This window comes from Phyllosticta citribraziliensis (assembly GCF_038025025.1).
Source record: "Phyllosticta citribraziliensis strain CPC 17464 chromosome Unknown J3D65scaffold_16, whole genome shotgun sequence".
NCBI classification, from domain to species: domain Eukaryota; kingdom Fungi; phylum Ascomycota; class Dothideomycetes; order Botryosphaeriales; family Phyllostictaceae; genus Phyllosticta; species Phyllosticta citribraziliensis.
Window position 1 is genome coordinate 286564 of NW_027117353.1, and position 25800 is coordinate 312363.

A 25800-nucleotide genomic window follows, 5' to 3' on the forward strand; every position below is an offset into this window, starting at 1 on the left:
GCTGCCAACGCCTCAAACACGGCCCCAGTTTGTCTGTGCTGCTGCCCTCACGGGTGCGCCAGCTTGACGCCAACCTCTCACCACCTCCTTGTCGTCCTCAACGCGACCCTCTCCGCTCCGACTCCGACCCTCTCAACCCTCGTCGTCGACGTCGTCGTTGTCCGTCACGCCTCGAGCCCACCATGGCGTCTTCCTCCCACGCGGCTGCCGGCATGCTCCTCAGCGGGGCTCCGGATACTTACATCGGCTCCAAGTCGATCCCTCCCGCCAGCAGAGGCAGACACGCCATGCAGCTCGAGCTGACCCAGGACGTCCTCGACGAACTCATCACCAGCATCCGCAATGGCACTCCTCCGAAGCTGCTGCTCGGCCACAACCCGGTACGTCTTGCTGCTGCCCGTGTCGAACTCTTCTGACTGGAAAACTGTACAGGTCATTCAATACGGCGACACAAAGCACATTCTCCACTCCAAGAACCAGATTGACCGCCCCGAACTCTATCTTTCCAACTCCGACTCGAGCGACGACGACGAGTTCCAAGGCCTCGTCAGCCGGTTCGACATGCACAGAGCCCGGGACAACACCGCTGGCTTCGATGCAGCCCTCGCGACCTTTAAGAACAATATGGCGGCCATGGACAGAGAACGAGAGTCCAAAATGTACGCTAGCATTAAGACGGGCTCTTGTTACGCGAGTCGGGTAAGCTGACATCTTATGACAGGGTCGCCATCGCGGATGCGAAAAATTCCCGTGCTCTGACCGACAAGAAGCGCATTCCAAAGAAATTGGCTCCGGGAGTCAACGTCTTTGGGGCCAAGATGGGCCAGTCCCGTCAGTCCAGCCCGTCGCTCGCCGCCGCGTCACCGTTGCCCGGATCTGCACCCACCTCCGCACCGCCCTCGAGCCGCATGTCTGCCCTACAAAAGGCCATCAAGGTGCCCATCTTGCACATTCTCGCCATCAAACCTACAAAGTTGGCCGACTTGCAGCGCACAACCCGTGCCCCAAAGCAAGAGCTCGCGGCCGTGCTTCAAAAGATTGCAACCGAGAACAAAGATGGCGAGTGGGAGTTGACAGGCAAGTCATACAAGGAGCTCGATGTTTGGACATTTCCATACCGTTCCCAGGACGAGAGGCAAGCCGCCATTGACAATGCCATTCGTGCTTTCGACAAGCAGCGGTTGAGTCCGGAGGAGAAGATTTGGCAAATGCTGCTGCCTTTGGATGAAAGGGGCAAGGGCAAGACGCTTTCGAGGTTGACCATCGGCAAGCCCCGAGAAGTCTCCCAGAAGACAACGCCCACTGTTGGGCCCCTGAAAAATCTCAAAAAGATGCTCAAGGCACCGGCGAAGAAGGTTGAGCCCAAGAAGCGAAAGGCAGAGGAGAGCAAGGAGAGTGCTGTGCCGAAAAAGAGGGCCACAGGCACCAGGGAGGAGGTCAAGGAGCCGGCAAGGAAATCCGGAATCAAGACTGTCGAAGCAGACAAGGAAACAGCTGCACCAAAAAAGCCACTGGCCAAGTCAGCTAGTAAGGAGGGGACCGCGTCGAGGAGTTCGGGAAGGGAGACAGATGGCGACAAACCTGCTGCAACTCAACGAAAAACAACCAAGGCCGTCCCAAGTCAACGAGAAAACCCGCTTCCTGCGAAGCCTGCACCGTCGGTCTCGTCGAGAGATCAGCAGGAGGATGCTCGCAAGGCCGGCAACGCAAGTCAACGTGAAAGGTCGGACAAGACAAATGGTTCTGAAGCGTCTGCATTTGCCTCCAAGAGCTCCAGTCAAAGGAGCACAGCTTCTAACGCCGGCACGAGAAAGGATATGAAGACGAAAAAGATGCAATCCAAGATAAACGAGAGACCGTTCACATCGACCAAGAGGGTGCAGGACAACAAGCCAAAAAATCCGTCTCCTCTAGGAGCTTCTCCCCCAACCAACGCCTCGGATCTTGGCAAGGACCATCCGATGAACAAGAAACAGTTTGCGTCTTCGTCCACCAATGGCCGCGCAAACGAGGGTATGGCTCCTTCGCTCTCTCGCAGCGACGTCCGCCAGCCCGAGCGCACTTTCAAACGCAAGGCAAACGAGTTGGACGGCGACAGCAAGGCCGACGTCAGCGCCAAACCGCGCAAACCAGCTCCAGCAGCTGCGAATGGCACGAGCTCCAAGGCATCCGCTTCTACCATGACAACAGATGGACGCCTGAAGCGCAAGTCCCCAGATCCCGACACCGACGCGTCCAGATCTCATCCCCCCAAGCGCTTGGCCGCCCCCACCAAGCCCGCCTCCAACAACAGACAGGCGCCAACCCAAACACCGACACCAAACCACTCGGGCTCTTCGTCGGTGTCGTCAACAAGCTCATCATCACGGCCGCTCGCGGCGCTCTCGGCACGAGTCGGCGCGGCGTTTGGCAGCAGTGGGAGCAGCAGCAGCGGCGGCGGCAATGGCGGTGGTGCCGCGACGGCTTCACCCCAGTCGCTGCGCGATGACGGCGATGAGTCTCCTGAGCCAACGGGCCCGCTCGACCACTCGCACGTGGTGGAGATGTCGGCGCTATTCAAAAAGTATTACACGCGGTACTACGATCGGTACCAGCGGCTAGCAGACCGCGAGGAGCCACCTACCGAGGCCGAGCGGCGCGAGATTGAGACGATGCACCGCCAGCTGGTGCAGATGAAGCGTGAGATCTACTCTGGTGTGCAGGCGGCGCGGACAAAGTGATGATCTAACGTGGAGCATTCGCGCGGGTGCCAGAAGTGCGCCACACTGGGGAGCATTCGCGCGTGTGCCAGAGGTGCCCCTCACTCAGGAGCATTCACGCGCGTGCCAGAGGTGCGCTCCACTGGGGAGCATTCACGCGTGTGCCAGAAGTGCGCCATACCGGGGAGCATTCGCGCGCTGCTGGAAGCGCGCCGACATGCACATGGTCGATGCATTTACTGATGAGCGATCTTTGGTTCTTCTTCCTTTTCATTTCCTTATACTTACTTACATTTGGCGCCGGCCAGCAGTCTACGGACGCCGACGGAGAAAAAGAATGGGACATGGATATTTGCATGGGATGGTATGGCATGGCATAGCATGGCATACATGAGCATAGGCATGAGCGGGCACGAACATGAGGAGCATGCTACATACTACTTGGTTACTACTTCTATCGACTGCTCTCTTTCTCTGTCTCTAGCTCTTTCTCTTCTAGAAGAGCGGCGTGGGGTAGGGTGGGTGGATGAGTAGAGCTCTAGGGTTTGATGATGATGGTGTGATGAAAGAAAAAGACTTTATCTTACTTTTCTAATGTGTCTTGTCCCTATTTGACCTATGTGCATGTGTAGACACGTAGGCCATTAAGCACGCGAAGCTTTTTCAGATCTATCTACTCTGGTACCCATGTGCTCGGTGAGAGAGAGAATGTTGATCCATCTGTTTGTCCTGCACCACCCACAATATATCCACACACCCGCCGACTAGCTAACCAATGGACTAATAACCAGCCGGCCGACCAGCTGAGCGCCAACCAACACTGACGACCAAAGCAACAGCAGGAAAACGCGAATAGAAATGTCTTTTTTGGGCATTACCACCCACCCATACGCTCTCCACCACCACCACCGCAACCACCAACGGCAACAAGAAAGACGGAGACCGAGAGGAAGAGGGACAAGACAACGACCTTCCTCGCCCGATTGAGCGAGCCTGAATGAATCCAAGAGCACCACCGACCCACCCACCGCCCAAAATCAACCCAGCAACCAGAAAACCCCCCCGCACACCAGACCAGCACCCCGAAGCAAGAAAAAGAGGCAGCGCATCTCCGCAACGACACCGACACCGTCACAGCACAGTCCAGCCCGGCCCGGCCCAGCCTAGCCTAGCCCCAGTCCACCAGCCGCTTCCCATGCATGCATGCAACGCAACAATCACGACCCCAACCAGCCAGCTCCGCCCGCTAATCCGCGTGGTATTTTTTGCGCGCAACCGAGAGAGAGAGGGAGAGAGAGAGAGAGAGAGAGAGAGAGAGAGAGAGAGAGAGAGAGAGAGAGAGAGAGAGAGAGAGAGAGAGAGAGAGAGAGAGAGAGAGAGAGAGAGAGAGAGAGAGAAACAAGAAAAGAAGGAACGAGAGAGAGGAGGAGGAGGAGGAGGAGGAGGAGGAGGAGGAGGAGGAGGACGTCGACGAGGGAAAGGCAGGGTTCATGCGGCGAGCTCTTCGTCGCTGAGGTCGCGGTGGCGCGCGAGGACGAGGCGCTTGAATTCTTCAAAGTCCGTATCCCACAGCTCGGCGGCCTGGCCGTTGAGCGGGCTGGCGCTGTTTGCGGCGTTAGTGTTGGGTTGTTTGGAGGGTGTTGCTGCTGCTGCGTCCGATGAGAGGAGGGGCAGGATGGGAAATGGAAAACATGGAAAACAGAATTTGTTTGATGTGGTGGAGGAGGAGGTCGACGGAAGGGCGCTCACTTATTCGGCTCGCCCAGCAAGCTCTGCAGACTCAGCAGCACCGTCTGCACATTGTAAATGGCGCTCCACTTTTCCTTGAGAATGTCGAGGCAGATGCGGCCGGAGAAGTCGATGTTGGGGTGGTAGATGGGCGTCTTGAACAGCACCGTGGGCGGGCTGTACGGGTAGTTGGAGGGGAAGGCGAACGACAGCTTGAGCGAGAGCCCGCTGTAGGGCGTGCCCTCGGGCCCTTCGATCGTGGCCGTCCACTCGAGGAAGTTGGTCTCGTTGGGGAAGGCCGAGATGCCGGGCGACGGCGACATCATGAGCGTCATGAGCTCGGTTTGCAGCCTGTTGTTTTTGGCGAGTACTGGTCAGCGCTGGCGCTCCCCGCTGCGCGATGGGCGAGGTGCCCTGCCTGCTGTCTGCTTACCTCTTTGTGACATTGGCATTGTTGGAGGAGCCAGCGGGCGACGGCTGCTTGGCCTCGGGGATGGCGTCGGTGGGGTTGTTGGCGGGGTTGACGGCCGAGTCCATGATGATGCCAGACGGACAGATGGAGGTCGATGAAGGATGTGGTCGAGCTTCGTTGCACGACAGACAGCTTTATGCGGCGGCGGGAATGTAAGGATGGTTGCGCGAGAGGCGGGAGTGGTAGGAAGTCTGAACGAGGGAAAGGTGCAGGGGAGCAGTGCCGCTGCGGGCGCTAGCTAAGGTCTTCAGGTCTTTGTTTACTGTCGCCGTCTGCCAAAACCCCGGCCCGCCGGGCAACGCCCGCCCCTACTCGGCTGTCTGCCGCCGATCTAGCGCGCAACCGACGCGCTTGTGTCGTGTGCTACAGGTTGCTGCCCTACAATTATTTCCGACAACACTGACGATGCACTCTTTCCACCTTGGCTTCGCCACCAGCACATGGCCCTGAGCCTATCCAAATCATTTTTCGACTGTCCAATCATCTATCCAGCACCGCAACACGGAAAACAAAAGCTGCTCTGCGCCATAGCAACGGCCGACATGATGATTTTCGGGCCAAACGACCAAGCAATGTTCGACTTTTCACCCTGAGATCTTGGTACGGCAGAAAGAGAAATAGAAATACCTTTGATCCTGAATCTCGACTGCGGAAAATAAAGTCAGACGACTCTCGCACCATGTTTGTCCACCTCACCGCGAGAAGCACTGCCCTGTTGGAGAAGTGGTGCCACTTGTAGATGCAATAAGCGGAAGCAGGTCAAGAGATGCCGCTGAGATGCCGTTTTGCTAGCAAATCGGAAAACAAAGACAAAACTGATTTGTTGGTTGCAGACATTCGTGAGCCATCCGCTTCCTTGCTGTTTGCGGACTAGTCCCGCTGGCAAGCCCAACGCATCATCTGGTCGACCTCGGCCTACGCTCCTCATGCGATGCGTGTGCATTGAGAGCAAAAAAGAACTTGAGACTCGTACGTGAAGATGACAAAAAAGAAAAGAAAAGAAAAATCAAACATCGATTGTCTTGAAGCTAATCAAAGCGAGCATTGTCTGCCTGCTCTGTTAGAGATGGGCGGTAGAGGGAGCCCCCGCGTCGCCAAGTAGACAGCCCGAGGCTGGCAAAGTGCGTGTCGAAAGAATTGATACATCCTGACGGCTTTATTCTTCCGTTCGCTGCTGCAGACGAATATCATGAAGAGCGGCCGATCATGACTGTACAGTAGTTGCGCCCAGAAAGCTGGCCAACACCACAGCAGTTGACTTGGGTAGTGTTGTTTCTTTCGGCCCCTACTGTGCTGATAGCGAACGCCGTGTCGAACAGCACAAAGAAGGGCTTGGGATGGGGAGCATTCGGGCCACAACGAGTCATGATACTTATGAGTGCGCAAAGTTTCTGGGGACATTACGCTGCTTCGAAGTCCCTCAACAACAACGGCGCGTAGATATGACGACATTATCTTTGCAACCAAATGGGGAAATGCTGATGCTGAGCATATGAACATGCTGGTGGCCTCGGTCTCTTTCGAGTTGAAAATGCAACATTGGGTACCATTGACCATGAGCATGACGTCGAGATCTCCCGCTCATTGCTAAGAATGGAGAAGCGGGCGAGTCGACAGCAGTGCGCACATTGATAACATCGCTGGGTGGTTCAACACCTCCTGTCGTCGCCGTCGGTGCAACAGACGACATGACGTCGCGGAGAGCCGTCGCTAAGAATGGCATCGTGAAGAGTCGAGAGGGCGTAAATCATGAGGCTGGTCTGAGACCAAGCGACCTATCTTTAGACGGCAGACGGCAGCAGGACTCTGGGGAGCATCCATGCCCGCAGCAGGCCGCGTTGGTCGCGGAGATGAAGTTCGCGTATCCAGGCGACAGCGCGGTGGTGAGGACAGTGCCAGTACTCAGGACGCCTGAAGGAGAGCGACGAGATGGATCTGTGAGGTAGCGCAAGCGGCGGCAGCATACACATTTGTATGCCAGGTGATGATGATGTCTGAGTAGGCTCTGCCGCCAAGCAGACTGTGCGTGACACATGGCTGCCAATCCATGCTCTTCGCAGACAGCGGCCCGTACGAAGACGGCCAAGCGAGACGCCTCTGGCCCGAGAAGGGAAAGAGAACAAAAGAAAAGGACGGCTAGTGGCTAGTTGTCGTAGGGAGAAGACGACCTATTTTTGACCTGGGGCAGACAATGGTTCGGTCCGTGTTTCCGAACGGCATATGCCCGCTCGACATGAAGCGTCGGCGCTGTGCTCGTGCAAGCGCAGACAGCACTGCATGAACGGTGGGAATTGCAAATCGAGATGCCAAATAGCTGGTGCATGACGAGAGGTAATTGGTAGTTACAGGCCAAAAAAATGCGGCGGAAGTGAGGGTGCTGACATAGCAGCCACTGGATTGTGGAATCAGGCGGCAGGGAAGGCCGTCCGGCAGCGTTTCAAGTGGATATGTGTGTTTCTGGAATGCTGCCAGACGTTTGGCTTGTTGCGCAATCAATCACATTCCAGCCGCCTTTGCTTTGCAGACTTGGACCCGTACAGTCGAGGCTCATCAGGCTCAAGCTCAGGTTCAGGCACAGCCCGCACGGCGGCAGGGCACGGGCTGCTGATGCTGCGGGCCTCGGCGGCGGATGGTCATCCTGTGGCGCGAGAGCGATTCGGCCGGTCGACTGGACGGGACTGGAGCCGAAGACGACGACGGCGACGACGGCGACGGATGGCTCGGACGGTGCTGCGCATTTTTTTCCCATCACGGGTTGTTAATCAGTAGATGTGTGGTGGTGGTGGTGATGAGCGCAGGGGGGCCATAAATTAAAGTGCAAAAGTCAGAGGATCGAGGAGATCCTGCTACGTCAACAAGCTCCAACGTTCTTCTCTGGCGCCGCAACACGCAACTGACAAGCCTTCCCCGGCCACCACCCTCCTCGTCCCGCTCCTCGTGAAACCATCCTCCTCCTCTCCCTCTCTCCCTCTTGCGTCCCTGTCCTGCCTTCCTTCAACTACCCTACCCCCGCCCTTCCTTCGTCCTCCTACATGGACCCAACGCCCTAACTGCGCCCATCACCAAGAGCGAGCTCGCCCGCCGCCATAGCTCGACACCATGTGGCAGCGCACAAAGCATGGCAGCAAGGCCAGCTTCGACAAGCTATGGGGCTGGGCAGACAAACTCGGTGCCCCCGTCAACCGTCTCTCCAACAAGCTGGGCTCCGAAGCCTTTTGGCCCACGACCCTCGACAAGGAGAGCGACAAGGCTGCCCGCATCCTCAGAAGTTTTTGCAGTATGCCTGGTCGAGTCCGCCATGTTGCCTCCGCTGACTCGCTCCCAGAAGATGGTTTTTACGAAGAGGAACTGCTCACCACCATCGACGGGCCTAAGCAAAAGCAAAAAGTTCTCAAAAAGATTCCCGCTGAAGTCTGACCTCCCCCGCTTTGCCCCTCCTCCACAAGGCCCAAGCTGACGTCGGCCCAGGTAATTCGCAACGCCAAAGGACTCGCCATCTTCACTACCATGCGCAGCGGACTCTGGATATCAGGCGCAGGAGGAAGTGGAATTCTCGTCGGACGCATGGAAGATGGCAACTGGTCGCCTCCCTCGGGCATCATGCTGCATACCGCCGGCCTCGGTTTTCTAGTCGGCGTCGACATCTACGATTGCGTCGTCGTCATCAACACACAACAAGCATTGGAAGCATTTGCAAAAGTACGATGTACACTGGGCGGGGAAGTGAGCGCAGTCGCCGGTCCGCTCGGCGTCGGAGGCATCGTCGAGACCGAGGTTCACAAGCGTCAAGCCCCCGTATTCAACTACATGAAGTCAAGAGGTCTCTACGCCGGCGTGCAGATAGACGGGACCGTTGTCATTGAGCGGACCGACGAAAACGAAAAATTCTACGGCGAAAGACTTGGTCTGGCAGATATCCTGGCCGGCAAAGTTGCAAATCCCCCTCTTGAGATCCGCACCCTAATGGAGACGATCAAAGCCGCGCAAGGAGATGCCGAATTCGACCAGAATCTCCTACCTTCCGAGCCCCCGCCGAGCGATTTCGAGCTCGACAGTGACCACATTTTTGGCGTCCCGGATAAGATGGATCCTGATCCGTATGGGGTGTTGGCATTAGAAAAGCAAGGATTTCATATTGTCGAGGCCGGGACGCACAAGAGACCTACCAGCGAGCAATTCGAGTTCAACCCGAGCCCGCAGAGCCCAATTTTCAGCACATTCAGCAGACGGAGCGTTGACGGACGCAGCATAAGGACTACGAGCCGGCGGAGCAGTTGGAGAGCGAGCACCCTGAGCACCTCTACAGTCGACCGTGGAATACAAACGTGCGACATGGGAATCCAGACAGACGTTTTCGACACGCATTCCATCAACAGCCCGAGCATGTCCGCGACGACGCGATCAGTCATGGCGGAAATTCCGGAAGATGACGTCCTTGCCGAACCCGAGCCCCTGCCGAAACAGGGTTCTGCGGGTGAGGTCACTCAGCAGTCGGGAGTGCGGCAAGAGAAGCATGTGGAACAACACGAGACGGAGGCCGAAGCGGAAGCGGCGTCGAGGAAAGATCCGGATGCCTCTGAATCAGACGACGACGATGACGACTTTGAAGATGTGGAGGAGCCAGTGGTGGCAGAGGTCCAGCAGGCCACCCAGCCCCAGGCAATCCGTGCCAGACTCGTCACCGTCACCAAGCCAGCGGCGCCGAAGCTTCCTCCGCGGAACCCTATCCGCAATCGCAAGGGCCCTCTTGTCATCAACGCCGATCCAGAGAACCCCAACTTTGTGCACGAGGCAAGCGCTTCGCCTCGTTCGCCCATGTCGTCGTCCGAGCGTCCCTCCGCTAGCACCATTGACAGCGCATCATCCTTCAGCTCCCGCGACTCGGTTTCTTCGGTCGAGGCCGTGAGCGAAAACCTCGACAAGACCAAGCTCGAGGATGTGGAAACGGTCCGCGGCAGCGTCAACGAGGACCGCTCGCGTTATTTCGACAAGTACTACCCCAGCCCGGCGAGCTCGCATGGCCGCAAGAGCCCCGTCAGCGAAGACTTTTCGTAAAGACTGGGTTGGCCCAGTCTGGGGCAATTTTGACGACGATTACTGTCTAATGCCCTTTTCTCTCCCTTTCCTTTTGTATTTGATTCCCCACAGCCAGCATATTTGCCTGGCGTCTGGGATGGCTTGCTTTATACTAGCGTGGATATCTCATCTGGGACTCTCTCACATGCAGCAGGTGTTTTTGGTTTTGTTTCCTTTTCTTCCGCAGGAGCGTGCAACGAAGGGACATGGCGACTTGTCTTACACATGGAAGAGGACATGGCTTGAGATGGGTTTTCTTTTCTCCTGGGAAGCCTAGTGCTTCCTTTTTGGGCCCAGCGCCACTTCTTTCACCTGGACACTTTTTTAATCCTTTCACCTTCGACTCATCATCGGGCGTGGAGGCGTAGGGAAATGTTTGCTCATTCCCTGCATCCATTCAAAACGCACCTGTCGCCCAGAGCTCTTAGTTGCCCCATCCTATTGCGCGTGGGCCTTTTACAAACCTCTCTTATCCTCCTCTTCTGCCACGCCTTTTTCTTCTCCTCTTCTCTTTCTTCTTCTTGTCGAAACTCGGCCGTTTTTCCTCCTGAAAGTGTCGTGGTTTGCCAGTCGATGAGTGAGCAGTCACGTCCTGTACGCAAGTCCTTTTCGCCCCGACGAGTTTTTTCTTTTTCTGAGTACCTACCTACATGTCGATAAACCATACACAGGCTACGCTGAGAAATACAACCCATGACTGAATCTCTTCTTTGTTCCTGACCCGACCGTCTGTTCGTCAGTTTTGTGTGCAGTCCATGAATGTAGCTGTGTATTTCAGCATGCGTGGATGACGCGTCAGCTCTTTTTCTAGAAGGTCGTCTGTGCACTTGGGTGGGTGGGCGAGCTGTCGGAGCTGATGCTGCTGCTGCAGGGTAGGTTGTTCCCGCTGCCTTCCGGCAGTGATGGGAGAGGAGAGAGAAGGGGGGTTGTGAGGGAGGCAGCCGGCCGGCCGGGTGATGCCGAGGTGGACGAGACATTGCAGAGTGCTGCAGAGTAGAGCAGAGCTCGCGGGTTCGCGACGTTTTTGGCCACGGTGACGCGCGAAGAAGCATACCTACGCATACATATGATAGGTGGGTGCTCAGGTGCTTAGTAAGGTGGTTTGGCAGCAGTGACATTGAGGACGATACAGTCACACCGACATTTGCGCAAAGAGGCCTATGAGCATTGCGCGGGTTTCAGAGACGGGCAGGTAGGAGGGTAAGGTACATAAGGTAGGTGAGCTGTGCTGATGCTGTGGGCATGGACATGGGCGTCGCGCGTCATTGTGCGTGTGCAGTGGCGAGTGAGAGGAGCATGGTAGGCATGTCAGCCGGGTGCAGCGCAGCGCAGCGCAGTAAAGCGCAGTGCAGCAGTGCTTCATGTTGCTGCCAGACGAACGACATTGTCGACGGCGTGGGATGGAATGGGAACGGCACTCGTATGATAGGTGGGATGGCAGAAGATGGGATGCTTCGCTATGTCGACTGGAATGGGGTTTCTTCTCTGTCTCGCCGTCTAGAATGCGCACACGCAGCTCAAAGGCTGCGTTCCGTGGAGACAGACAGCGTCGACAGCGAAGATAGATAATGTACGTACAAAGACCCAGTACCCCATTCTCCAAAGGCCACTGCGCCGCGCCTAGTTGGCTGGCCAAAACCAAGAACGACAGGCACACTTTGCTGTCTGTCCAGACTTGTCTCGTCTGCGAGAGAATGAGTACGAACATTTAACCGCTGCCCTGTGCCCTTTCTGTTGGCCGTGTTTCGAAACAGAGGGCACCTCGCAATGACTTGCCTGTTTGCCTGCTTGAAAGCTTGGCCAGTCTGACGCGTCTTGTATCAAGGCCGACGACGGCCAGAGCCGCTGCACCCTGTACTGCGTGATGCCCTGCCTTGGTGCGCAGACGCTGCTTGGCGGATGGCTGCCTGGATTGTCTTGATACCTTGAGAACTGTCGTCGAGTAGACCAACGAGGAGCAAGATTCCAAATGCTCTCCGCACAGTGAAAGGCGCATCACAGCCTGTCAGCGGCAAGCAAACGTACGAGGTCAAAACGAGACCAAAGTCGACGGTTGCCTATTATTAGAAGGCCGAGGGAAAAGGTGGGCATAGAGAGACGAAGGGTTGATGCGAGCCGGGGTGGTGGTATCCAGGGGGACCCCGGCGATCCATGCCCTCAATTCCCACCTCGTACCTCTCCCTCTTCACCCTCCATCCACGTCTCACACCGCAAACCTGCATCGATGGCCGGCGCTACATGCTTCTGCTTTCGACCATCTCGTTCCAGCACCATCATGCGCTTTGGAAGCACTGCTTCTTTGTAATGGCATCGCTGCCGGACCAGCTCGGCTGCTTCTCACGTAAAGCAGCCACCGCCGCCTCCATCTACATGCTCTCTTGTCTCTGTCACCCACTTTCTTCCTCGCAACCCTGTCTGTGCTAATCGCGTACGCGCTGCTCCAGCCTCTCCGTTTGCCGCGTTCCCACTGACCCGCATCCGCCCTTCCTTCATGGCCTCGACAACCTCGAGGGGCTGGTCCGCCCTGTCTGGTCTGCCAGCCGTCCGCTATGGTACCTGCTTGGCATCCATCCATCCATCCATCCATCCATCCATCCACACCGTGCCGTCAGATGGAATCATCATCCGGCCGGGAAAACGAGGCGCCTCTCGCTTGGCTGGCCAGTCGCAGCATTCGCCAGCGCCATGCGGCCGTGATGATGACGATGATGCTGATGCGCGCCATGGATGACGGACGGATGGCCGTCGGGCTCGCGCTCTCGTCGGTTGCCCTCGCCCGTCTCTGTCGCTTTCTCTGATGCCGCTCTTCGTCAAGCCAGCCAGCGGGGCCCGCCGGCGCCGTCCTGTCCTGTCAGATGCACGTCGTTTTGGCAATCGTTTGCGACTTTGGGGCGTCCGGCATGATCATGACCAAGCCCGCCCATCCGCCAGGTCGCCGCGAGGCCCGCAGAGCCGCCTGCATGCATGCACGGCATTAGAAATTGTCGTCGTCGTGGTCGTCGTCGTTGACGGTGCCGGCTCGCTCGTCCGCTCGTTGCTCATCAATTGCTTCGTCATCTGGCGACGGCCCGGTCCCGCTGAGAGGAGAAACGGATTGATTTGCAACCACGAGAGCCTCTTGCTCCCATCATCATCCTACTCGTCCTCGTCCTGGTCCTCTCCTCCCATCCTGTCACCCTCGACCGGACAGCTGCGGTCATGACGCGACTGACGGACGCGAGCTTCCTGGCGGGGGCCCATGAGCCAATCCCATGTCACCATGCCCTCGCTTGGTCGCTGCCTTGCCCTCTTACACCGTGACTTACGACGGGACGGACGGACTGACTGACAGACACACAGGCAGACGCAGCGAGCGACCAAGTGCGGTGGTGAATCCCACCCCTGCAGCCCTATCTTAGACCGTGCCTTCGCGCAATGCTGACAGCTTTGCCCTCTCTTCCCTTGTTCCTGCCGTTGTATCCACGACTCTCGTTTCTCCGTCCACTTGCTATTTGTTGCTCGTCACCGTCTCTTTCCTTTCGTCACAGTACCGCTGGATAATCGGCATCATCCACCATCTCACAACTACCTGCGGCAGGCGGCAGCAGTGGCAGCAGCAGGGCTTCACGCCATGCCCATGCAAAACGTAGGGCTGCAGATGGATGATGGTCCACAAAGAACTGCTACTGGTTCACTTCTGTCCGCCGTTTGCTAAGCCATCTTCCTCGCTCGTCTCCTTCTCTCGACGGTGGTGCCGTTCGACGCGACGGCACCGCTTTTTTGATATATATAAGGCATCACTGAGTTTCCAGTCTGTCTCTTTTCGTTGTCAATCATCACATCACGCTTCTGCTACTCCATACTACCGGTTCTGCATCTCTTTGAAAAGGACGGCGTTCTGTTCCCATCAGTCACTTAATCGTCGACTCATACGATTCTCGAAAGTAAAACACTCTTCAGCATCTATCCTGCTCTTCGTTACATCAGAGGACCAACCCACACGCAGCCAGCCAGTCCGCCAGCCAGAGAGAAGGCAACATAATGTGCTACCAACTGACCGAGCGCTACGCCGTCTGCGGCTGCCTCTACCACAAGCACGCCGTCGACCCCTGCGCGCAGTACGGCCAGTACGGCCACTCCGTCCAAGAAAAGACCGTCCTCGTCGGCTACGCCTGCGGCGTGCACAGCGCCGGCCGCTCATCCGGCAGTTCCGCCACTACCTCTTCTCCCTTTTGCTTTTCGGCGTCTTGGTCCATTGGCGGTGCGGTGATGGAAGAAGAGGAGGAGATGGCGGCGATGGGCGGCGTGGGTAGAGAGGGAAGTGGGAGTGGGAGTGTGGGCGGGGCAGACTTGGTGCTGCCCCCTGAGTCTTTGGGGTTGCAGTTGGCGTTGGGAGGGCGATTAGCGAGCGGACTGCACACTTCGACTGCTGCTGCTGCCGCCTCCTCTTCCAATTCCCTCTCACTGTCTCGCGCACACAACCGACGCATCATCATCAGGCGAACGGCGGCGGGCTTGTCGCCGCATCCCGTACGCCGCAGCAGCAGCCATCTCACATCTCCTCATGCTGCCGCCGCGCTGCGGAATCATCGCCATCACCGGCACGCCCACATGATCTGAGCATCTGAGCCGCTACCACCGTGGTAGCGGCGAAACAAACCGCGACTGGCGAACAGAATGCGCTCATGGAAGGCAGGCGAGATGGCATGGCACAGCACGGCGATGTGGGTCCAGTCTCTTTTTCTCTGTTCTGTCGTGTCGTGTTGTCGCATGAGGCTTGTAAGGTGGAGGTCGACAAGAGGACGACGACGTCGACACAGCAGACGGAGGAGGGAGCTGCCGACAGCCGACCGAAACGCAAGAAAAGAAAAGAAAACGAAAACGAAACGAGGAGGGAGGCAGGGCCGCGCGAGCAAAGCGGCCAGCCCAGGCGGCGCCAATACACCTGACGCCACGCGGTGATGAACTTCTCGCATGCCGCAAACTAGACAATGGAGGATGGGGGCGCTGCAACCGAAGGAAGCAACGACGCCATGCATCATCCACCTGGATGATGTGCTTGGTCGGGTCGATTGAGCGGCGGCGGCGGCTGGCTGGTGGGCGTGTACTTGTGAAATGTACTGTACTGTACTGTTGTACATATGCTGGTCGGTAGGCAGAGAGGCCAGATGAATACGTTTTCTTGTGTAGACCAAGAGATCCCGCAGCGACCCGACTGCCCGCAACCCGACGGACTGCAACGCAGAGAGGGGTACCTTGTCCCTTCCCTTTCCTTTCCTCCTCCTCCCTCTCGTCTCCATTCAGTCTACATTACATACATGTAGTTATTGATTCTTGCCATCTTCTACCCACATACGTTGTACAATACCAAACAATACGTAAATAACGGTGCCTTGTAGCTACACAATCGAAGGCCATGAACGGTGGTCGAATGCAACATCCATTCACTAATCGATTGCCTGATTCCTCCGCTTAACTAACCGACTAACCCTTTCATTCTAGTCTAGGAGGTAGGCGAGCAAGTAGGTAGCCCACTACCACATCGGAGCCCCTCAACTACCGTCGACGTCGACGATTCGGAGAAGATGACGAAAGCAACGTCATCGCCTGGCTTAAAGGGAGGAAAATGGGGAGAAGCTTTTGCTGTCTGCACGCCGCGCTCTCGTCACATCTCTTGTTGTACTTGCTTGCGTGCTTGCCTGCCTGTTGCAGAAAGAGACGGGCAAGAAAGCTAGCTAGCTAGAGACGAGAGGCAGAGTAAGTGTTTCTGAGCAACTTGGTAATGCAAGTGCAGGCGCAGATGCAGGTGCAAGGGAAAAGGCAAATGACAAGGGGAATTTTCAAACTGAACCGTAAGGGTTGGATTATTAGTGCTGAGGGGTTTTCTTTGGAGAGACGGAAAGAGGGAGAAGAAGAAGAAGCAGCAGCAAAAGTAGAGTGAGCAAGCCCAGACCACCGTAGTCGACCTTTCAGAGGCTGTCGGCGGTAGCAGAGTTGGATCCGTTTGTCGCAGATGGCGGGTAGTCGAGAGGGGATGCACCTGAGAAGCCGCCTTTGCTTTTGGTGATTTTGTTTTTGGCCATCACCCCCTTCGCTTTTCGTGTTGAGGTGTACGGCCGAGGTAAATAGAATTGTCCGAGTGTCGATCAGATACCGTGTCGAGTCAGAAACAATCGAAAAGCAATCGAGTGGGCTGATGTAAGACGCTTTATGGGAGTGATTGAAAAGCCCTTGAGGCCAGATCACACCGAAACCTCAATTTTTGGGAAGTCTTGAATAGTGTTCAGAGGTATCGGCTGGGTCGGGATTGAAAACACAAACGGTTTCGTTCCGGCCGAGAGATATAATGAGACCTGGGTGCTGGAAGAGTGGCTTCAGGCGCCATGTTAGAGCACCGGCGCCTTTGAACAATCTACTTGTTCGTCTCCTCCATCTCCCAGATATATTTCATGTCTTCGCGACGCATGACCTTGTATTCTTCGGGCACGACGTAGATGCCAGTACGGTCACGTCTGGCATTCGGGTCGATCATGTGGGCCGAAGTGCCGTTCGGCTCGTCACCTTCGGGGTAAACAAGCTCTGGGTAGATGGATGCCGTCGAGCGAGCAAACTTGCGCGAGCTCGAGATGGGGACCGACGGGTTCATCGTTCCAGTGAAGCGGCGCGGGGGACCAGATCCGTCATCCCAGGTGCGCCCGACGGTCGTCGTCTGTCTGGACGTTGCACTTCCAGCTCCAGCCCAGTCGTTTGGAACGGTTGCGATGTATTTGATGTAGTCAGACTTCATGCCAGAGCCGACGATTCTGAGGCCATAATCATCTCGACGGTCTTGACGGTCTTGATCCGTTATGTCGGAGCGATGAGCCTCAAAACGTGTCAGCGGCGGATTACTCATGATGGCGAGGGTACATGACTTACATCTTTGATGCCAAGGAACCCACCACTGAACAGATCAACAACCTTCCAGAAATCGCGAGTGTGAGCAACTCTGCACTCGGACGAGGCGTTTTCGCAGTGAGCCAGCAAGGCCGAGCAGCTGTTGAACAGCTTTGAGCACGTAGGGCAGCGGACTTGGGTGATGATGTGCTTCCCAAGAAGGTGCTCAGTCATCTTGGACGGTTCAAAAAAGTGAGCCCTGTGAATCTGTCAGCAACGTCCTAGCTGGTGGAGTCGGGAGAGACATACTCGCATTTGCTAAGTGGGCAAATGTACTTTCCAATGGTGTTGTGGAAGAAGCGCTCCGGATCATACTGCGGATGCTCTGGGTCCCAGAAGCGCAGGAGGAAAGGGTTGCATCGAGTTCTGTCTTCGTACTCAAGATCGCGCTCCGCAAGCGCCTGTTTCCACTTTGCATCCAGCGGCGTCTTCTCTGCGCCGCTAAAGAGCGTCGAAGAGGTCGTGGAAGACTGAACTGCAACGAATGGCCTCGTGCCGGTGCCCTTGAAAAGCACCTCTGAAGATTGAGACGAGGTCTCCCACGCATTGGAGCCATTCTTCAACACGGTCCTCTCGCTACCGGTAGAAGAGTTCAGAGACATTTGACTAGTCGCCCTGGAGAGCTGGGACACGGAGGCGTACGACTTGGGTCCAGGAAGTGGTGGAAAGTCTTCAGCGCGACGCGGGGCGGCTGCCTTGTTGGCCCAGGTCATGGGAGTGCTATTCTTTGCTCCGGGGAGCGCGGGAAAATTGTCGACAGGATGTGCCACCTTGCGGGGCTGTGACTTGACCTCTGGCAGCAGAGCCGCGATGGGAACACCGCCCTCTTGCGAATCAACTGCCGAGCAATCGTCCTCATCGAGAATATGGTTGCCAGTCGATCTTCCTCCCACAGTTGAGCCTCCACCAATGGTTGAAGCATCGTCGAAATCGGTACTCGCATAGGTACTGCCATCAGTAGCGAGCGCAGTGGCGCCATCGAATTCTTTCGTCTTGACGTAATCTGGATCCTCGAGCATTTTGTTGACCAGCGCCGTGTGCTCAACACAACTCTTGAATTGCGAAGCCGGGATCGCCCTGCAGTGATCGAACTCGAGATGTCCAATGAGGGCGTAACCACGAACGAAGTGTTCCTTGCAGCCAATGCATCGGAGGTCCTGTTCAACAGGATGCATCTACAGAGATGTGAGCAATCTTCAAGTGTCGGCAGCGGGAATGATCTCACCTTCCTGACATGAATGTCTCTAGTCCTGATGTTTTTGAAGTCCTGGCCACAGAACTTGCAGCAGATGTGAAGTTTGGGGGAATTGGCCTTGTGGTCGGTCAACTCGTCATAGCTGTTGGCCATGTACTTGCAAGGCTTGCAATAGTCATGAGAATCTTCTTCGGCCCAATGACGGTGAAGTGCCTTCTCCGAATTGAACACGGTGCCGTTGCAGTCTGGGTGATTGCAGCGAGACATGTCTTCGGGTAGAGGTTGGTGATGTTCGGATTGGGCCATGATCAGAAGGCCGATGGGGTGGGAAGCCGATTGTGGGGGGGTGCAGCCCGGGCGTATCGATTATCGATGGACCAAGCGATATATCTGGACGGCTCGGCTGGCGGGTGCGCAATCGAAGGCGGGTGGTGATGGCGAGGGTTGTGGAGTGAGGAGTGAGCAGCGAAGAGCGAGGAGCGAGGAGCGAGGAGGGAGGGAGGGAGGGAGGACGGATGGTGGATGATCAGGCAGAGCCGTGGTAGAGTTGTCGGGGTTGTTCCAGAGGAAGCGTGAAGCCGTTGACCGCTTACCTTCCATTGGGCAGGCACGCCTGCTCGCTCGGGGTCCTTCGCTGGCCGGCACTACATGCTGTGGTGTCGTTTTCACCATTGTCTGTAGTCTGCAACCTTTGACGCGAAGACTCCAGATTCAAGAATGGGATCTTAAATGACCTCAACATTGACTTTCTTGCTGTCATTCTTTCTGAGATTTGAGAAGCCTAACCCAAGCCCACGATGCACATGAGCTTATGAGGTATTGGACTCGACTCTTAGTGCGTGGTGTTTTGCACGTCAATAAGCTTTTGCCTGGTGATTACGATGAGCAGTCACAGCTCTTCCGTCTAATCGAATTTGCTGCTCCTAAGCAGATGCACCAAAGATTGGACACTCGATGCATGCAGGCAGGCCGTACAATTAACCAGTACTTTCTTGGAGAGGTTGTACTAACCAGCAGCAGGGTAACTCCACTGGGCAGACAGCCGCGAGCGCCACCACACAGGGAAACGTAGGTATGCAGTAAATTTACATTCGATTATACGCTAACCAGAACAGTACAGAATTAAAACAATCAAAATCTCGAGTAGGGCAGCCTAAGAATGTCAGTACTGGGCATTGTTCCAGAATTCGGCGCACTACTTACCACTTGCCGCGGAGGGTAATCTTGGCCCACTCGCCCTTGTCGTCCGTCTCCTTCTCAACCTTTGTCGAAAACGAAATGGCGCTCATGATGCCGTCGCCAAACTTTTCATTCAGCACAGCCTTGTAAGCATAGCCGTAGTTTTGGACGATTTCGTAGAGACGGTAGATGAGCGGGTCCTTGGGGGGCATGTCGAGAATGCGGCCACGGTCCGGGAAGCCAGAGAGCTGGGTCTCTAGCGTGTCGGCAGGGATCTCGAGCAGCTCCGACAACTTCTTGATGTCTTCCGGGGAAGCCCTCGCCTGGCCATAGAAGAGAGCAGCGACAGCAACCTCTTCGCGACCCAGCTTGTTCGCAATGGCCTCGAAAGACAGGTTCTTTGCCTTCTTGGCCTCGAAAAGAGTGGGGGACGACTCTGGCAGGCGCGAGACCAGAGAGGACTGCGACCGTTAGCTTGGGCAACGCGCCAGCTGATGGATTTGGCATACGTCGAGCGTGGCGATGGATTGGCTGGGAGCAGTCATGTTGGAAGACTGGTGGAACTGGCGGATGCTGGAGCTGAAAGCAGGTCGCGCAAGTCTGGAAGCCACGGGAGCGACGACGCGAGGCAGGATTCTGGCAGAAAGAGCAGAGGAAGCGGCAGCCATGATGGACTTATGTTGGTTTCGCAAGAAGGACGAGGGGAGGGGGAGCGGATGAGGGGTCGAGTGGGCGTATTTGAGCAGCCATCGCAGATGATTCGGGCCACGGCAGAGCGGTAACCATGAGGTCATTGCCGCTCCGTGCTGAAGCTCTGGGTTGTTCCAACACCAATGATGGCGTCGCGAGCAGGCCGACATAGCCGGAGTCGATCGGCATCATGGCTCAAACCAAGGTGTTTCCGCCGCGGACAGCACCTCATGCATGTTCAACAAAGACGACCTGAGGCTCAAATAATGCGACCACGAGCGTCCATGATTCGCCGGGTTCGAGAAGGCGACGCGGAACCGGGCCAGCCAGCAGGGATGGAGCCAATGGACGCGAGGTGGGGGGAGTTGGAGCTGGAGGGGTGATGTGTTTGTTCCACTCCCGCCCGCCGTCGCTTTCATCACCTCAGGTTTCCCTCCCCCTCAGGGACCACCGGGTGCCCCAACACCCCCCTCCTCCACCACTCGCCGAAAAGCTGCCGTCTACCCTGAGGTCCTCGACCGCCCGCTCCGCCATGGAGGGCCTCGACGACGAGGACCATCTGGCCTATGGCGAGTTCCACCACCATGACCTGTACGACGGCCAGTCCGACAGCTCTGGACGCGGTTTGGTGCGTGACCTGGGGCGGAGGCTGCTCCACAAGAACCACGGCCCTGATGATGAGGCGGAGCAGCAGTCTGTGAGTACTGGCCGACTCGTTTCAAACTGTCCTGATTGACCATAAATATCCAGCCCACTCACTCGTATCCCTACACCGACCCTTCCTCCGCAAACCCCCAATTCACCTTTGACCAACCCGACAACCCTCGTCCCAAAATGACTGGCTTCTTCGAGAGGATCAAGGAAGCCATCGTCGGCGAGGACCATGACACCCCTCCCACTCAGCAAGAGTTCGCCGCTGATGCTGCCGATACCTCCCACGAGGGTGCTCAGAGGTACTCCAAGCACCGCTTCCTGAGCTTTGCTCCTCAGCGTCAGTCTGGCAACGACGCCAAGTGGTTCGTCGATGCCTGCGGATACATGTGGGCTGTATCCGTCGCCTTGGAGCGCGCCCAGGAATCAATCTGGATTTTGGATTGTGAGACCCATCCGCCTTGAAACTGTGCAACCACGCTGACGACACCAGGGTGGCTGTCCCCCGAACTGTACCTGCGTCGTCCCCCCGCCAAGAATCAAAACTACCGCATCGACCGCATGCTGCAGGCCGCTGCAGAGCGTGGTGTTAAGGTCAACATTATCGTATACAAGGAGGTATCCCAGGCATTGACTCGTAAGTTTCTGACCCCAGTTCTCCCATGGTTGACCGATAATTCCATTGACCCCTGGGCCTGGACGTCGCATTCGGATCTTGAGAATATATTGAGAAAAGAACCCCGCTGATTCATTCCCTTGACAGTCTCCTCGGAGCACACCAAGCACCACCTCGAGGCTCTCCACCCCAACATTGCCGTCTTCCGTCACCCCGACCATATCCCGGACGCCAACACCGTAGGCCAGGATCTCATTGATGAGTTTAAGAACTTTTCATTGAGTGCAAAGTCGGCCGCGACCCTGCCTATGGACGCGCTCAAGGCCATCTATGGCTCTGGCCAGGACACCGTTCTTTACTGGGCCCACCACGAGAAGCTGTGCTTGATTGATGGTACCATCGCCTTCATGGGAGGTCTAGATCTCTGCTACGGCCGCTGGGACACCAACCAACACTCCATTGCCGATGTCCATCCCGGTGATCTAGACCAGATCGTCTTCCCCGGCCAAGACTACAACAACGCCCGCATCATGGACTTCCAGGATGTCACCAACTGGCAGAACAACAAACTCGACCGTGAAGAGAGCTCCCGCATGGGCTGGTCCGATGTGGCTCTCTCCCTTAGGGGACCTATTACGGAGGATCTCCAGGAGCACTTCGTCCAGCGATGGAACTTCATTTTCCATGAAAAGTACAAGATTCGGAGTGACGAGAGGTACAGCCGTCTGTCCAAGAAATCATCGGCCCCTAACCCAGCCCCCGAGGACGACTTGGCGTACGAAGAAAGGCAAGGCGGAGGTTTCCAAAAGACGTTTACCAACTTGTCTGAGCGCTTCGAGCACGGTGCCGAGCGCCTCGGCTACCACCCTCAACACAACAGGGCTCACCAAGATGAGTACGACGAGCCCAGGGAGGAGCGTGGAGATGGCTCTGTTGGAATTCAGCTCGCCCGTAGCTGCGCCAAGTGGAGCCACGGTGTGACGATTGAACACTCTATCCAGAACGCCTACATTGAAATCATCAAGAACAGCAAGCACTTTGTCTACATTGAGAATCAGTTTTTCATCACGGCTACTCAGGACGACCAAAAGGCCATCAAGAACAAGGTCGGTGCCGCTATTGTCGAGCGCATCATCCGTGCTGCTAAGAACGGCGAAAACTGGAAAATGGTGGTTCTCATTCCCTCCGTCCCTGCTTTCCCTGGTGACCTCCGCACCGACGAAGCTGCCAGCACCCGCGCCATTATGGAGTTCCAGTACAACTCTATCAACCGTGGCCACGGAAAGTCCATTTACGAATGTGTTGCTGCCGAGGGAATCAACCCCATGGACTACATTCGCTTCTACAACCTCCGCAACTACGACAGAATCAACGTCAGCGGCGCTCTGCGCGACGCCGAGGACAAGGGAGGCGTCTCCTACGAGGATGCTCGCGAGGAGCACGACCGCGAGTATGGCGGCCGTTACCAACGCCGTGTCCAGGGCGATGAAGAAGAAGACGGCTACCCAGGAGAGCCCGGTGAGGAGGAGAGGTACGACGAGTACCAGAGTGGTGCCCGCAGGATGGGTAAGCACCACGGCCTCGCCAGCGGCCGTTGGGACTCGGTTGCGGAATGCTACATGCTTGGTGGTGAAGACATCAGGAACGTTCCCTGGGAAAATGGCGCGCTCGACGAGATCGAGGCCTTTGTCTCCGAGGAGCTCTACATTCACTCCAAGCTGCTCATTGCCGACGACCGTATTGTCATTTGCGGCTCCGCCAACCTCAACGACCGCAGCCAGCTCGGTGACCACGACTCGGAGATTGCCGTCATCATTGAGGACCCAACGCCCGTCGACTCTGTCATGGGCGGTGAGCCGTGGCGGGCCTCCAGATTTGCGGCCTCGCTGCGCCGCCAGCTCACGCGCAAGCACATGGGTCTGCTCAAGACGCAGGACTACGAGACTCCCGACGAGAACTACCTGCCCATCAGCGACGCCAACAACATCTACGACTGGGGCTCCGCCGAGGACGAGTTCGTCATGGATCCGATTTCGGAAGACTTCCAGAGGGCGTGGAACAGCCAGGCCAAGACCAACACCGACGCCTTTGGCGAGGTCTTCCACTGTGTTCCCTCCGACAACGTGCACACTTGGGAGCAGTATGACGAATTCTACGAGCGCTACTTCAAGGACGACGGCAAGAAGGACGAAGACAACAAGGATGACGAGGGCCGGTCCCACCGTCGTTATAAGCGCGGCCACGTCGTTGCCGAGAACTTTGCCCCCGGCGAGGAGGGCGCGCGCCAGGTCAAGGAGATTCTGAGCCGCGTCCGCGGTATGCTCGTCGAGATGCCGCTGCTCTTCCTCAAGGACGAGGATGTTGCGGAGGAGGGCTTGAGCTTGAACGCCTTTACCGAAACGATTTACACCTAAGCATGCACTCTGTAGCATACTGTACGTAGTCGCTGAGCGACTGTGCGAGTGGATGTTTGATTGCATTGCGGATTGCTGGACTGGCTAAATTGCTGATACTCTGCTGCGATGGCATAGCGTGGCGTAGTAGGCACGAGACGAGGCGCTTGTCTCTTTGGCGACTGAACACCTAGGACACTCCTTTGCGTACATCAAAGCCTAAACTACCATGAATTGATGAATCATGACTACCTTCTCTGTCTGCATTTCGTTGTGTTTCCTCGCGTCCTAGCTGTACTACGGTCACCTGACCCGGTCTCTAATCGTTCTGTTTCCCTTCCTCTTAGGCTCATTCACAAGCTTGTCCGCAGTATAATCTCTACCCAAGAAATCTGAGGTAAGGCATCCTCGGCCCAAGCGGATCTGCGTGAAAACACGAATGCGAATGGGCTCACAAGCAGGGAGAAGAATACCAAGGCTGCTGAGTGGGTAGGCGAATCAATGAGGAAATCATGCAAATACAATCAGGGAGGTCTTGTGAATGGAGTGCGATAGCCGGGAAGGGAGCAAGAATATGGGTACCACAATACTAACATGCTTCGGCTTGCTTCTTGGGATGGAGCGTGTGACCGTCTTCGTCTGGCGGTGCGCCCACATCGGCGAGCCTAGATCACATCTGACAATCGTATGTCATCTCTTTCTGAATGCACTTGAAAAGGAGCTGTTGATAGGGATTTGCTTTTTGGTCAACAACAATGTATATGCTGTTAAAGGCGCGTTGGCACTTGGCCAAAGGTTGAATCGAACAATCAACACGGAGCGAAATTCAGATAGCAATTTCGATGATAACGGAACCCGATATTTGGTTTGTAGTGAAGGCTTTTGTCGCGTGAACGAAGGGTGGTTGGTCGCCCGCTTCGGTCGACGTGGACAATACCAAGGGGGCGCGACAATACTAACGCAGGAACAATATCAACACCATGCCAAGATGAGAATCACCGTTGATTCTTTCAACGCCACCACTTCATTCCATCCGACAGACAAACCCTCGACCATCCAGACCCTCCAAACTCTTTGTTCGTAACCTCGGACGCAATCAGAATTGCCATACTCGACCCAAGGTCTTGCTACTGCAGGATGGACTCCCAGTTCGAGTATAAATCTCGCTCGACTTCGACGACCAGAGACTTTTTTCTTCATCCCACAACTTCCAACTCATTTCCAAACCAACTTTCCAAGTAAGCCATCCAGCGAGCCTTCTCTCCTGATCTGGCATCATCTGCGGGGCAATCACTCACCAGAGCAAACAGGTTCTCCAACTTCAATCCAATCGCTAAAATGGTTTCCCAAATCATCGCCGCTCCCGTCAACCAGGGCTCCAACGTCGACATGTACGGCTGCACTGTCCAGAGCAACGAGCCCGTCAACCGCGGTTCCAACGTCGACATGTACGGCTGCACCGTCCAGAACGCTGAGCCCGTCAATGAGGAGAAGTTGATCCGCAAGGGAAAGCTCGTCGACATGTACGGCTGCTCCGTCATGTAAATCTCCCCACACGACGACACTGCACCTGCGCAACGCTGCACCGAGTAGTGTGCGGCCGCGGCGGTCCCGGATGACTGGTCCCTCTTCTCTTTCTCGCGCTGCTGCTGTCGTCTGCTGCGCTCCTCGCGAATCCGACTCGACCCTTTCGGACGGCTGTCATCCAATAGTCTTTGCGGATACGGTGTCTGACGAGCCCCTGTCGGATACGAATCCGCCTTTTCCGCCTCGTTCGGCGCGAAGGGGCTGATTTGAGCGCTTCTTTTTCGACACTAGCAGCGGCGGACCAGTCTCTCTCGACTTTCTTCCCCTCTGCGACCAACCATTTACGACGAACACTTTTGCGAAGACCAAACACCTAGAATACTCAAAAACAACCAAAAAAATTACGGCTTGGAAAACCTCTCTCCCCCCCCAGATTGGAAATCTGTTGGACTGGCGCCCGGCGGTCAACCCCCCTTCTTGTTGATATTGGGATCTCATAAAATTCAAAAAAGAAACAACCACGGGCGCCATCTTCTTCTTCTTGGAAAAACGACAAAACTTTTTACTCATAGGAGATGCCGCTGCGATTCTCGAGTGCGGGTGTATGCCTGCGCTTTTTTTTCTTTTTTCGGTTGGTCGGGCTTGTTTAGAAATCTCTT

The 25800-nt window shown here is 56.1% G+C and overlaps 8 protein-coding genes across 8 annotated transcripts; 4 read left to right on the forward strand and 4 right to left on the reverse strand.

Annotated features, from left to right (window-relative positions):
• Positions 1-182: 182 nt before the first annotated feature.
• Positions 183-2720, forward strand: J3D65DRAFT_607770 (uncharacterized protein; the record flags this gene model as incomplete). Its single annotated transcript, XM_066798523.1, has 3 exons — positions 183-380; positions 433-659; positions 722-2720. The coding sequence occupies 3 exons, from the start codon at positions 183-185 to the stop codon at positions 2718-2720; spliced, it is 2424 nt and encodes an 807-aa protein (XP_066649980.1).
• Positions 2721-4187: 1467 nt separating this feature from the next.
• Positions 4188-4964, reverse strand: J3D65DRAFT_607771 (ubiquitin-conjugating enzyme/RWD-like protein; the record flags this gene model as incomplete). The annotated part of the gene is made up of 3 exons (XM_066798524.1): positions 4188-4302; positions 4449-4778; positions 4861-4964. 3 exons carry the CDS (start codon positions 4962-4964, stop codon positions 4188-4190), a joined length of 549 nt encoding a protein of 182 aa, XP_066649981.1.
• Positions 4965-7830: 2866 nt separating this feature from the next.
• J3D65DRAFT_170189 (uncharacterized protein) lies at positions 7831-10068 on the forward strand. Its single transcript, XM_066794245.1, has 2 exons — positions 7831-8310; positions 8368-10068. Exons 1-2 carry the CDS (start codon positions 7999-8001, stop codon positions 9952-9954), a joined length of 1899 nt encoding a protein of 632 aa, XP_066649982.1. The 5' UTR covers positions 7831-7998; the 3' UTR covers positions 9955-10068.
• A 169-nt stretch (positions 10069-10237) lies between these two features.
• J3D65DRAFT_642282 (uncharacterized protein) lies at positions 10238-11150 on the reverse strand. Its single transcript, XM_066801969.1, has one exon. The coding sequence runs from the start codon at positions 11091-11093 to the stop codon at positions 10356-10358; it is 738 nt and encodes a 245-aa protein (XP_066649983.1). The 5' UTR covers positions 11094-11150; the 3' UTR covers positions 10238-10355.
• Positions 11151-13995: 2845 nt separating this feature from the next.
• Positions 13996-14574, forward strand: J3D65DRAFT_607773 (uncharacterized protein; the record flags this gene model as incomplete). Its single annotated transcript, XM_066798525.1, has 1 exon — positions 13996-14574. One exon carries the CDS (start codon positions 13996-13998, stop codon positions 14572-14574), a length of 579 nt encoding a protein of 192 aa, XP_066649984.1.
• A 1556-nt stretch (positions 14575-16130) lies between these two features.
• On the reverse strand, positions 16131-18567 carry J3D65DRAFT_170209 (uncharacterized protein). Its single transcript, XM_066794246.1, has 4 exons — positions 18116-18567; positions 17140-18065; positions 16873-17089; positions 16131-16819 (listed from the first exon to the last, which is right to left on the reverse strand). The coding sequence occupies exons 1-4, from the start codon at positions 18389-18391 to the stop codon at positions 16367-16369; spliced, it is 1872 nt and encodes a 623-aa protein (XP_066649985.1). The 5' UTR covers positions 18392-18567; the 3' UTR covers positions 16131-16366.
• A 303-nt stretch (positions 18568-18870) lies between these two features.
• J3D65DRAFT_642290 (cyanate lyase C-terminal domain-containing protein) lies at positions 18871-20351 on the reverse strand. Its single transcript, XM_066801970.1, has 3 exons — positions 19774-20351; positions 19289-19725; positions 18871-19238 (listed from the first exon to the last, which is right to left on the reverse strand). Exons 1-3 carry the CDS (start codon positions 20122-20124, stop codon positions 19217-19219), a joined length of 810 nt encoding a protein of 269 aa, XP_066649986.1. The 5' UTR covers positions 20125-20351; the 3' UTR covers positions 18871-19216.
• Positions 20318-23863, forward strand: J3D65DRAFT_642292 (uncharacterized protein). The gene is made up of 4 exons (XM_066801971.1): positions 20318-20651; positions 20705-21050; positions 21099-21242; positions 21369-23863. Exons 1-4 carry the CDS (start codon positions 20337-20339, stop codon positions 23633-23635), a joined length of 3072 nt encoding a protein of 1023 aa, XP_066649987.1. The 5' UTR covers positions 20318-20336; the 3' UTR covers positions 23636-23863.
• Positions 23864-25800: the final 1937 nt, after the last annotated feature.

Bases quoted from the DNA above. Each gene is read 5' to 3' on its own strand.
- J3D65DRAFT_170209 (XM_066794246.1), bottom strand. From the start codon at position 18,391: ATGGCCCAATCCGAACATCACCAACCTCTACCCGAAGACATGTCTCGC. The intron at 18,066-18,115 runs GTGAGATCATTC...ACATCTCTGTAG, and splicing joins GAGACATTCATGTCAGGAAG to ATGCATCCTGTTGAACAGGA. The intron at 17,090-17,139 runs GTATGTCTCTCC...ACAGATTCACAG, and splicing joins TGCCCACTTAGCAAATGCGA to GGCTCACTTTTTTGAACCGT.
- J3D65DRAFT_642282 (XM_066801969.1), bottom strand. From the start codon at position 11,093: ATGTCACTGCTGCCAAACCACCTTACTAAGCACCTGAGCACCCACCTA.
- J3D65DRAFT_642292 (XM_066801971.1), top strand. From the start codon at position 20,337: ATGTGTTTGTTCCACTCCCGCCCGCCGTCGCTTTCATCACCTCAGGTT. The intron at 20,652-20,704 runs GTGAGTACTGGC...ATAAATATCCAG, and splicing joins ATGAGGCGGAGCAGCAGTCT to CCCACTCACTCGTATCCCTA. The intron at 21,243-21,368 runs GTAAGTTTCTGA...TTCCCTTGACAG, and splicing joins GGTATCCCAGGCATTGACTC to TCTCCTCGGAGCACACCAAG.
- J3D65DRAFT_642290 (XM_066801970.1), bottom strand. From the start codon at position 20,124: ATGTCGGCCTGCTCGCGACGCCATCATTGGTGTTGGAACAACCCAGAG. The intron at 19,726-19,773 runs GTATGCCAAATC...TAACGGTCGCAG, and splicing joins AATCCATCGCCACGCTCGAC to TCCTCTCTGGTCTCGCGCCT. The intron at 19,239-19,288 runs GTAAGTAGTGCG...TGACATTCTTAG, and splicing joins ATTACCCTCCGCGGCAAGTG to GCTGCCCTACTCGAGATTTT.
- J3D65DRAFT_170189 (XM_066794245.1), top strand. From the start codon at position 7,999: ATGTGGCAGCGCACAAAGCATGGCAGCAAGGCCAGCTTCGACAAGCTA. The intron at 8,311-8,367 runs GTCTGACCTCCC...ACGTCGGCCCAG, and splicing joins TCAAAAAGATTCCCGCTGAA to GTAATTCGCAACGCCAAAGG.